The sequence below is a fragment of the Pipra filicauda genome, unplaced genomic scaffold (assembly GCF_003945595.2).
Source record: "Pipra filicauda isolate LSUMZ 115617 unplaced genomic scaffold, ASM394559v2 scaffold316_size853178_pilon, whole genome shotgun sequence".
In the NCBI taxonomy this organism is placed as follows: domain Eukaryota; kingdom Metazoa; phylum Chordata; class Aves; order Passeriformes; family Pipridae; genus Pipra; species Pipra filicauda.
Window position 1 is genome coordinate 432,725 of NW_024104439.1, and position 12,479 is coordinate 445,203.

The 12,479-nt window shown below is 37.3% G+C and overlaps 1 protein-coding gene across 5 annotated transcripts in view; it reads right to left on the bottom strand.

Moving 5' to 3' along the window:
• TAPT1 (transmembrane anterior posterior transformation 1) overlaps positions 1-12,479 on the bottom strand; it is a 51,454-nt gene that overhangs the window by 14,682 nt on the left and 24,293 nt on the right. For all 5 annotated transcript variants that reach the window (XM_027729432.2, XM_027729431.2, XM_039383573.1 and 2 more), the window contains 3 exons: positions 9,616-9,751; positions 8,687-8,784; positions 8,461-8,530 (listed from right to left, as the gene is read on the bottom strand). In XM_027729432.2, the coding sequence (XP_027585233.1) occupies positions 8,461-8,530; positions 8,687-8,784; positions 9,616-9,751 (304 nt within the window). The remainder of the gene's footprint in view (positions 1-8,460; positions 8,531-8,686; positions 8,785-9,615; positions 9,752-12,479) is intronic.

Sequence of the window (12,479 nt, forward strand, 5' to 3'; positions counted from 1 at the left end):
CCTTAGCTAGGAGGTTCCTACCAGTCTTTCACACTGCCACCTTAAAAGGGACCAGCAGGATGTATCAGCAGTTATCAAAACCATAAGTACTGTTCATTTGTGGCTAGGCTTCGTGAACGAAGATTTGGGAAAGGCTCTATCCACATTTGTTACAGGCACACTGTTGGCTAAAAAGGCCAATATGAGATAGACATGTCTGATTACAAAAGGCACAGCAGAAAGATTCCTTAGGTGGTATATTCTGCAAGGCACAATTCTTTCTGCGTTGTCTTTTCTCCTCGAGTGATCCTGCGGGCGTTCTCAAAGGCATCAGCAGCGTTACAGATGGTGTGTCTCCAGGCCTCCTGAGTGGAGGCCAGAGTAGACCAGTTATGTTGATCAATATGGCCAAGGCTGAGATGTTGCTTCAGGGAGCCCTTGTATCTTTATAAGTACTGTAACACAAAAGAATTCTGACTATACACAAAGTCCTATGACTTGCCCTCCCAGACAGGGCAGTCTTTTTTTCTGCTTTGGTGCCCTGTCTCCAGAGATGACGCATACAGCTTGCTTCAGGAAGAAAGTATCACATCTTTTAGCTTACTAAAAAAACACCTGAAATTACTGAAAAACAGGGTAAAAACTAAAACAATATCACAATTAGCAAGTCCAAAGAAGTCTCTTTAGAAGACAGAGCTATTAGAAAAATCTGTGAAGATACTGTTATTGCTTATTACATCTGTTAATAACCATTACAATGATTTCTTTGTGGGCAAGTCACCTCCAAATCCAAAGGGTTCACTTCATCAAGCACCTCCTATATTCTGTGGGGTTCTAGTTACTGATTTTAGGAAAAAAGAAATAGAAATGTTCAGAAGAACACATAAAAATTGATCTGGCTCAAAAAAAAAAAAGTATTTGACACTGTGTCAGCTTCCATCATCCCTGACTAAACACAGGTGAATAACAATGCTTGTGGCTGCAGTTGTATAGGGTGTGTATGGGATAATACAGTATAATACCCCTCATTTTAAAATAGAAGTTTCAAAATACTTTTAAGCCTGAAAAAATGGAGCAAAAAGAAAAGAACAAATCCTCCAGAAGAGGGGAACAAAAAGTGCAGGATTCAAGAAGAATGAGATTGCATGTACACACAAAAAAGACATGTCTTGGGGTACATAAATTCAGCTTTCAGTACGGGCTCGGGAAGGGTCAGAGGAAGCACAAGCTTCCAAAACACAAGAAGTGATGTATTTATGGGGGAAGAAACAAGGAAATTCTTCAGTACAATAAATTTAAAGCTGAAAAAACCAGGACATAGATAATCATAATTTCTCAGTTTCTTGCCAATAACACTCCAGCAACTCAAGTATGTTCTTCTATGCTTCTAAATTCACAAAATACTGCCCAAATGACCAGAACACAGTATTTTCTGGAAAATCTAGTTATGAGATACCACTTGGTGCTGTCATCAATGGATTAAAATGCAGTCAAGCATTCATTGATCTAAATTCTTTATCACACCCATTAGCAACCTGGAAATAATCACTGAGTTTTCAGACTTTTGTCCAGAATCTCAGACAGGTTTCATCTTGTATTTCCCGCATTGCATACTTCCACACTGCCATGACACATCACTGGTCACCTATGTGTAAGACAACACACAGATCTCATCTTCAGTGCTTCAGATCTTAGAGGGCCTTTATAGACAGTTATTCTCAAGTGGGAATTAAGGACCTTAATTCAAGCCTAAATATTAAAGCATGTCTCAAGCTAATCCTCCAGACATTTATTACCTGCTTGGTTTATGTACCTCACCAGACGACAGGATTAAATGGAGAAGGGACACCTTGGGCTTTAAATTTCCGCTTGTGCTATAATAATAAACATTTTTCTTCCACTAATTTCTGAGACTGGGTGACAGGCTGATACCTATTTTTCCCCTCTGCTTATTTTTCCTATTCTCATTGGCCTCCCCTCTAATCTGTTATCGCTGCTGCCACAGCTGTTCAAGGCTGTTAGGAGTGAGACGAATGACTGTGGCTGCTGCTCTTCATCCTCATCCCTCTCATCAACTGACTGTCAGAGATGCAAGCAAGGGAGACAGTATTTTACAGCAGTTTCAACAGCAATCCCAAACAATTAAAAAATTCATTTCATTTCTCACCCTTATGGACAAGGACAAAAAAAGCTTCAGGATATCCAAATCAACCACTGGTAATCAGTTTTAAATCCCAGTTAAAATTTCAGAATAGAAAATATGCAGCAGTAATGTTTCATCATTTATTATGAAGTTGTTTGATGTTACATATGTACATTCATTTTTTTTAAACACATGAAGGGAATTTCCTGTACTATGTATTGCCACTTCTTAGATGATGTGGCGAACTATAGAGCAAGTAAGGTTACATTCCTAGATTCACACTTAAAGACAACGCGCTCTTAAAGAACAACTAAAGCAAAATAAATTATTGTATTTGTGAATTTAGCGAAACCGTGACAAGCCACCAGTGTTAGTGTTCAGTTACAGAGAGTTCAGGTAGTAGCAGAAGGGAATTACTCTACTCTGCTTTAGCATAACAAAGAATAAAGTAGAAAGAAAGAGTGCTCTCTTCATTCTCCATCATGACCATCCTTAGCTAACATTGATATAAGGCATTTCAACTCAGTTTGACATGTATCCCAAGAAGTATTGATGAGAAGCATATCAGAAACTGTTTTTCTCTTAGAACACAGTATAGCTCCAATAATCCTTTCCATTATAAGACATGATTAAATGAGAGCCCAAATGACAAACTGAGGACATTTTAAATGGTCTTCAGCTACCTCCACAAGCACATGATTAAGAAGTTTATTTTCTCAGTATTCATGCTCCTAAGTGTTGACAACCTGACATCCAGCAGTAATTCAGATATATTTATCCCCTTGACCGGCCTCTTGTCAGCACATACCATGCATAGTCCTGATGACATAGAATGCATGAAGTCCCAGTGAACATCAGTGACAAGTGGTGTCCCTCAGGAGTCCATATTGGGATCAGTTATTTAATATCTTCATTAATGACACAGATGAAGGGATCGAGTGCACCCTCAGCAAGTTTGCAGATGACCATCAAGAGTGGTGCAGTTGCCACACCTGAAGGGTGGGATGCCATCCAGAGGGACCTCGACAAGTTTGAGAAATAGGCCCATGGGAATCCAATGAAGTGTAATATGACCAAGTGCAAAGTGTCGCACCTGGGTTGGGGCAACTCAAGGTATCAACACAGGCTGGGGGATGAACAGATCGAGAGCAGACCTGCTGAGAAAGAATTGGGGTTGCAGGTGGATGAGAGGCTGGACATAACCTGGCAATGTGCACTTACAGCCCAGAAAACTAATTGTATCCTGGGCTGCATCAACAGAAGTGTGGGCAGCAGGTTGAGGGAGGTGACTCTGCCTCTCCACTCTGGGGAGACACCACCTGGAGTGCTGCATCCAGGTTTAGAGTCCTTAGCACAGGAAGGACATGGACCTGTTGGAGTGAGTCCAGAGGAAGGCCATTAAGATGATTAGGGGGATGGAGCACCTTTCATACAAGAAAAGGCTGAGAGAGAATTTTGTTTGTTCAGCCTGGAAAGGAAAAGGCTTCAGGGTGACCTAATTATGCCCTTCCATCACCTGAAGGGAGTCTACAAGAAAGATGGGGAGGGACTTTTTACAGGAGCATATAGTGATAGGACAAAGGGGGAATGGCTTCAAACTGAGAGTAAGTTTAGATTAGATATTAGGAAAAAATTCTTTACCGTGAGGGTGGTGAGGCACTAGAACAGGTTGCCCAGAGAAGTTGTGAATGCCACATCCCTGGAAGTGTTCAAGGCCAGGCTAGATGGAGTTCTGAGCAATCTGGTCTAGTGAAAGGTGCCCCTGGACACAGTAGAGGGGTTGGAACTTCCATACTAGGCCTTTCTATGTTTCTGTGATAAACTGCGTTCCAATGCCATGCTCAACCTGCACACTTACTAGGGCTGGCCCTGAAGTCTGGCCACACACCATACTATACATATACTGCCCATACACACTTCAGATTTTTTTGAAAGACGGCACTGAATTTGCTTGTGCTTCCATGCATCCTCTGCTGGTGCAAGTGAGTAGATATGAGCGGTCACATGTCAAAATCTAGCCACAAAACCTTTTTCCATTAGGATAAATCACATATGCCTATGAGGGTTGTCACATGAATAGAAGCAGTAAACATAGAAGTGGGGCAGTCTTTAGAACACCTAGTTATTTCCTTTCAGACTCCCTGGCACACCATGAAGGAATCCTGAATCAAGAAGGAAAAAAATAATTTTTATCATGTAAATCCCAGTGTTTATATGTTTAGATCACAAGCTGGTTATAAATTGTAACATGTAAGAAGTGAAACAAGATCTTTTGGCTTACAGCTCAGCAAATCCCAAGTAGCTCCAGTGACAGCTACCTCTTAACACATGACCAGAGCACCAGAAAGGATCCAAGACTGAACAAAGAATCATCAAGGGGGCACCGATCTCAAATGTACTCCTGCCCCCAAATCCCTCATCCTTAAAATTAACAACTGGATTAGAATAGTGGTATTAAAAAAACCATAAAGCCACAAAAGAAAGCAGTTTGAATTCCAAAGACCAAAGATAAAAATAAAGGCTATTCACTATTTTAATCAAAGAGACAGATAAATTGGGAACAAAGCAGAAAAACAGAATTAAAAAAGAATACAAAATTATAAAGAAAAAACCTGAAGTTCCTAAGACTTCAGAGTAAAAATAGTAAATTTTTGACATAAGAGATTTAAAAAACAGGAAACAGTCAAGCCTAACAGCCAGTTGAAGCAAATAACCTAATGCACTACACCTAAAGTACTTCTTTGTACGAGGTACAATTGCATTTTGTGAAAAAAAAATTAATTTAGAGCACAGCTTGAAATTAAAATAAGACATTTAAAAGCATAAAGGAAGGCAGCATGCTGGGCTTTCCACAATGATGAAAGAGCTTCTCTTTGTAATTTTGGTCTCCTTGTTCACTAATCCTGACACTATGAAATGAGTTTACAGATAACTATTTAAAAAAGAGAATATACTACTTAAATTAAGGGAAATATTTCTTCCTGCTACAACAAATCAAAACTTTTTTTGTCTTCTGTATAGAAGTCTTTTCTGACAGTCACAGAATTTAGACTGCTTGGATGCACCTGAATTTCCTAGTGAAAGTCAGGGTGACAATGCAGAAGTAGTTTTGCTGCAGCTGACAATCAAAGCTGCGGGACCGACATGACTGAAGTCACAGATGCTGCAGATGCAGCCTCAGGCAGCTATATAAGCCCCAAGGTCTTCGTTTACCTTCTGCACCTAAAAGATAACAGGTTCAGTTTTATTAGATAACAACGTAACCAATGCATATCTCATGGCCTGTTCAATTAGTTTTTATACAGATGATTCATAATTCTTTTAGTCTTGAACTTTTAGTGAATTAGCTGTTACAGCAGAATTTTAAGGGGCCATACAAAGGTGAGGAGGATCACTGTTTCCACTGACACTAAGTCTAGATATGGAAATACTAGGGAAAATAGTACACATCAGCTTGCTGTCCACAAAGTGATGCTGAGCACAATGCCAAGTAAAATTGATTTCACAGTATCCAGATCTAAACTCCTAGTTTGGTGGCACTTCAATTCCTGATGTCTTACTACATACCAGCTTGAGCCAGGCAAGGCTCTGCGAGGTATTTCAACATGGGATACAAGACATTTCTTAGAAAGTATGACTTCAACAGTTCATTTCTGTTCTCATGCTTCTATTCACAAGATTACTTGCTTTAAAATTCTATTTGGAGCAACTTCTCTTGAACACAGTATCTACTCTTGAGGTTATTGCTTATCTTTTCTGCTAGATCATATTCTTCTTTTGATTAACATATTAAATAAGATGGGAGTTTCACTTATTCATGACAAATTCCTCATATCTCTACAAGATTTGCATTATTGCCCTCAAGAATTACTATAATTTAGCTACTGTATACTAATCAGTATCTTTTCATTGAACTGAAAACATGTGTTTGACAACACTAATATCTTGAGCAGAGCCCAGGAAAAGGGGATGCAAAAGGGAATTCATTCTATCTAAGCTGAATCAGCTGCCGCTGCCATTGCTGCCCTACAGCAGATTGCAGACCTGAGAAAACAGCTGGAAGAAACTGAGAAAGGTAGGAAATACGTGGGGGGGGCTTATACTTAGGGTTTTCTTTCCGTTAAGTTCAGTCCAGGCATGCAGTTTAAGCACATGGTGTCTAGGACACACTCCAAAGCCTAACTGGAAGCTCAGCCGACAGGACCAGCGTAGCCTGAGTTCCAGGGGTAGGATATGGCATTGGCATAGCATGCCAACACAAGATACATCACTATTTCAGCTGCATAAAAAACACATTTAAAGGATACTAAAGTGATCTGAATACATCAACAATACTGTGCCATCCTTACTGAAGATGTGATGCAGTAAATCTGTTCAAGTTCAAAAGAGGTGAAAATCTCTACTAAAAACCTGTTTCTGTTATTTATCTGTGAGAAGAAAAACACTGCTATTTATAACCATACTGAAAAGTGTTCCAGGAAAACTTATCTGTTTGAAGGGAATAAATTAGCTTGTTTTGTGCACTCTTCTTTGTAGGTACTCACTGCTTCCATCCCCATGTGGTATAATGAATAGCATCACTTTTTCCACCAGCTGATAAAAGGAGACCTGATATTGCCATTACGCGTCTTCAATAATTATATCCAGCAATAAAACATTGATATACTTTTCTTTTTATGGAGGAAATTACTCGCCATTTTTAATATCAGTCCCTTCTTTATTTTAACATTTAATTGAAGAAAGAGGCCTTGCCTTTATTTAGCAGAGGCAGGCGCATACTTGTAACTATTTTCTGCATTAGTAAGGAAATTTAAAAAAAACTCATCTACATTTTCTGTCAATATTTTAGTAAACATCACTTTTAGGTGTTCTCACTGTAAAGTTAAATACCTTCAATTTCAAAAATAGAGGTAATTAAACCTTGGAACCAAAAATAATACTATTAGCACAGAATAAATAGCTTATCAACCCAGCTGTAAAGATTATTTTGTTGTGTTTTTAAGAACTTTATGAGATAGATTAAAATTTAGTGCTAATTTTTCTGTTATGTGATATTTAAGATTTTTTTGTAAATAGTCTTTCATCCAAAGAACCACAGAGCAATTGCCATTTAACATTTGCATGTAAAAAATCACCTCAGCAAGAACTCAAAACCTGATGCAAGCCTGTTGAAAATTTAACTATTGATACAAAAATGTGAATCATCTGTTTTTAAATAAGTAGCTACTTTATTTTTTTTTTTTAACCTAGGGCACATTTGGGTTCTCCAGCTTAAAAACTATGAGCTGGAATGAAAAAGTATATTCTATTTTCTTTGCTTATCTTTATAAATGAAAGTGGGGAAATTTAAGTCAGATATATGGAAGAAATTCTTCACTGTGAGGGTGGTGAGTCACTGCAATACGGTGACCAGAGAAGCTGTGGATGCCCCATTCCTGGAAGTGTTCAAGGACAGGCTGGATGGGGCTTTGACAACCTGGTTTAGTGGAAGGTGTCTCTGCCCATGGCAGAGGAGTTGGAACTAGATGATTTCCGAGGTCCCTTCCAGCCCAGGCTATTCAATGATTCTATGAAAACAGTACAAGCAAAGAAGCTCTAGTACAGCCTGAAAGCACAGTCTCTCCTATTAGCTTCGAAACCCAGAATTCAACAAATATTTCTGATGGCTGATACCAGTATTAGAAAGAACCCCCATCAGAGGATACCTGAACAGCTTTTCCTCCTAAGACACACTGAGTACAAGTTCCCAAAATTCATACTAAGCAGCAACACAGGTAACTGCCAGAAGCATAGCATGTTTCCTAAGTACCCTCTGCTATTATTTTTACAGCACATCAAAACTTAAAGAGTCATCTCTGGTATATTCTTTATATGCCAGCTACTTCATTGTTACATTCATTGCTTAGTTGGGTTTTTTTTTTAGGGATGGAGGGAAGTATTTCAAGATCCATCCTCACAACTGCCCAACAAGATGCATTCTGAGATCGCTGCCAATATAGCACGCTGCAGAGTCAACTTTTTGAAAACAGAAGACTTGAGACACGTGGAGGCATGGGTATTTCGGCACACACACAGGTGTTTCAGTCGATAGGTTGTTTTAGCACCTCAAATAAAAACTAGAAGGAAAACCAATGTTCTTTGAAGCGGAATATCAGTTTCATCCTACTGAACCAAACAGTAATATGGGTGATGAGGAATACAAGTCAGAACACCCAAATTCACAAAGATAAAGTAATTGTAGTAAGAATATTAAATACACTGAATACATTAAATACATGAATAAATTAAAAAAGGAGCCTCACTTCACATTTTCTCCCGATCAGCACAGCTATACATACCGCTATTTGACATTTGGAAAAGATTGTTCTTCTCAAACTTCTTGAAAACACTTCCTTTTATTTCAACAAACTGCAATTTTTAAAAACAGTTAGTTAGTTTTTATTGATGAAAAACTGATAAAACCAAACCATATTATCAAATAATATGTGAATAGACATATGATACACAAAGACAAAGGATGCTGAAATGAATTAGGGTAGCTATATAATAAAGCTACATACTTACATTATTGGACATCATGATGGTAAGCAGTGATTTATTGTGGGAATTGAAGGCCACATTAAGGGTTGTTGCTTGAACCATAATAAGAATAGCATGCAGGACTGGATAGCAGAGTTAAGGAAGCATATTTGAAATAATTTTTCTGCACAACAGTACTGAAGAGCACCAAACCTCACATTTCCTCTTTTGCTTCCAAAGTTTAACAAAAATGTTCCTATATCCATGACAATCAGACTTACAGCAAGACAATACTTACACGTATGTAATATACCCACAGTGCTTTGTAGCATGTAATAATTAAATTAAATTTTCTTGTTCTAAAAGAACTCAATGACATTAGTCAGGAGAAACAGTGATACAATCTGAAGAAAAGAAATTTGAGGTAAAAAGATTCAGAATTAGTCTAAAGATTTCAGAGCAAACAGAGAAAAGTGCAAAAATTCTAAATTCATCACCATAACTACTGGACTATGCATCACTTGAGATATAATTTTCACCAATTCACTGTTAGGTTATTTCACACTAAGCACATTTGCATCCTGAATATGCACAAGTTTATCCCTTCATTTCCAGAAAATATGTTCAAGCTAGATGCATTTACATTCCACTAAAAACCAAAACCCCACTGTCTTTTCAAGACTCCGTGACCCAAAATACTCAAATACAAATTAGAAATCAAATTTTCCATGAAGTACCAATCACTGTTTTTCACTTTACTACAGGTATTTAAAAAGCTCTCTAATACTGCAGTGGTATACCATTGTGAAGGGATTTTTTTAAAAGCTGGTAGTACCGGCAATTTTACTTTGCAAGTAAAGGAACACTGCTTTAGGAATACTATCAGTTTTTCAAATGTATTAAAATAAAATAATGCAGAGAAATTACTCAATTTATTTTAGAAAATTGTGCAATTTATCATAGAAAAAGGATACAGACATACAGCACTGCCATGAAGAAGTGAGGAATCACACCTATGTGAGCTCTTTTTCTCTCCTTAGGTTCTGTAGCTGTCCAATAAAGGGCATCCAAAATATCTTGTCCAAATGAAGAAATCAGACGATCAGCCACCTAAACAAGAACAACCTTTTACTGCCTTTCACTACCTATTTTTCTCTCCAACACTTGAATATGCCATTGTAAGTACAGCTCAATTTAAAAAAGTTTCACATATTTATCACTTTTCATCTCTTATTTATTGCATTTCTGGATTTTACAGTGATACTGTTCCTTTTGTATGCTCAGCAGTTTACTCTTCCTCTCAAATTTACTATCCCTTTTCAACAGTATTTATGATAAACAATCCTGTGTTGTTATCTTAGATACTTCCTTGAAAGACATTCAAGTGCAGCTCAAACCTCAGCCTTTGATAAAGCAATATGTATGTTGTGTCAAACTATCATAAATGTTCTTCCCCATCCCTCTGGGTTTAATAGGGGGAAAAAAAGCAATGAAAAGTTAATTTCAGATGCATGGCTAAGAATATCAGCTTACAGGTACAAAAAGGATTGAAATTAGACTTGGCTCCACTGTTCCCTGTATACTGAAGTGTACACTTTATGCAAATATCTGCATAAAGCAGAATTCAAAATTAAAAGGAGTGTAACACAACGAATGATCAAGAGGTACTTGAAATTCTGCCAAAAAGGGAAAATTAGTTTGGAAAAAAAACCAATAAACACCTGAAATGTAATCTAAAGAATATACGCCTAAGTAGGAAAAAAACCTCCTAGCAGTAATTCTAAAGATAGAAAACATATGCACAGCATTTTAACTTGTAATTTAATACCACAGCAAGAAAGGTCACAGGGAGTTCCACCAGTTCTCAACACTTCATCATCATCAAGCAGGTAAAACTGAATATCATTACAAAGAAAGAGGTTTTCTCTGTCTATACACTACAGTTCAGTAATTTTAAAACTAAGCTGCACAGGGCAACAAAAACACTTCAAAATTTAAATTTGGTATCACAAGGCACATGTCTGGCTAGAAAAAAGAGCTATCTCTCATTGCTTACTAATTCAACCAAATAGAAACAGTTGAAATAGAGGTAGTTGAAAAACTACCTCTACTTATTCAAGACAATATTTTCTCTTAGTGTCTTTCTGTAAGACAACAATTTTGGACACATTAAAACAACATGTAGCAACAGAGGACTAGGTGCGTAATGTACCTTCAAATGTTGAACCATATCTACTAAAAAGAACGTAAGTTCTTGGCACAATACAAATAAACCTAGACTCGGGATCATTTCCTGACTTTTTAAATTAAGAGTTCTCAAGGTAAAGATACCAAAGTGAGTGAAGTCATACTTATTCAAGAAACATTTATTAAATGAAGTTTCCTAAAATATGAAAGCTGAACTAAAATAAAATTTTACAGGATGTTTCAAGTAAACTATAAAATATACTACCAAGTATCACCTATGAAATAGAATGAACAAAACCATGAGCTGATGAAATCATAAATCTGATCAGTTCAAGAGATATTTACAGTGGCATTGTTTTCGGCTTTTAGATTTTGTAAATTAGTGTGATCCGCATGATTTGGTTCCTGCTCATTGTGATGACCCATTGAATAATTACACCTGGTGTAGTAACACTAACTACAGAATGCTTAGAGTTTGGTAATTTTTTTGTCCACAATATTGTGAGGGTTTTAATAGATAAAATGGTGGCTTTTGTTTCATTGCTATTTAAACAGTCCTTGTTTCTTAGCTGAAAGGATAGAAAATATTAAAACCCACCACAATATATTGTTGCTTGCTTTTCCAAATATGACTTACCTAAACCCTATATGCCGGCTCCAGGCTCCAGCAGAATTCCATGGTGAGTGCTGTCACCATCATAACGCACACTGGGGCTTCACAAGGAGCAGGAGCCGGTGGGTCTGAATCTAAAAAAGAAAAGTGTCATTTAAGCCAAATGTGCTGAATGCTCCCCTCAGGCTGTCTGTTGGGAGCATTCAGCACATAATTTGAAGATTTTGCATTCCTCATATCTGTCCAGGACAATATTCCCTGGACTTGCCAACAGCCGAAAACATTAGGACATTGTAAACATCTCTGTTGCTCAGTGATTTCACTAAATTAAAAAGATCTTCCTATTCTGAAAATTTGTGAAAAAATGTAAAGCATATTGCTTAAAAAAAGTACATTAGCAGTTCCTTAAAAAGCATTGCTTGCATCAATGGCAAAGACTTTTAATAAAAATCACCAAAGCAGTCTAAGCAAGCCAATATTCAAACTGTTGAAAGCTAACTATCAACCAAGTCTTTCAGCGGGATCCCATGAACATTTTCTGCCAATACTGCTGCAAGCTGCCATAGTAAAGAAGCCCCTTAAAAACATGCTCTCTGCTTGGCATGTTTGGTTTCATGAGACACTATGGTAGTTAAATACTGTTTCCAGCTTCAAAGTCTAATATAATTTTTCTAATAACCATGAGTGGTAATAGATTTTTCTCTTTCCTAAAAGAAACACTCAGGCAGCACTTTTCTTAGTTGAGATACATGCTTTTGATTCTGCTAAATATAGCAAAATAATTCAACTCTTCATTCAAAATGGAATGGCACGTGGCTTCCAATTCACAGCAAACACCGTAGTATCGCTTCAAATTATTTGGTAAGATGAGAAAGTATAGCACTACTTGAAGTAGCCTTGAAATAAAGAGAAATTACTATTTTGAGCACATGGATTCAATTAGTAAGTGATAATCTCTCATCAATTATGGAACTATATATGGCTAAGTATTACCCCACACAACTAAAACTCAGTGCTAATTTAATATTTGTACATATT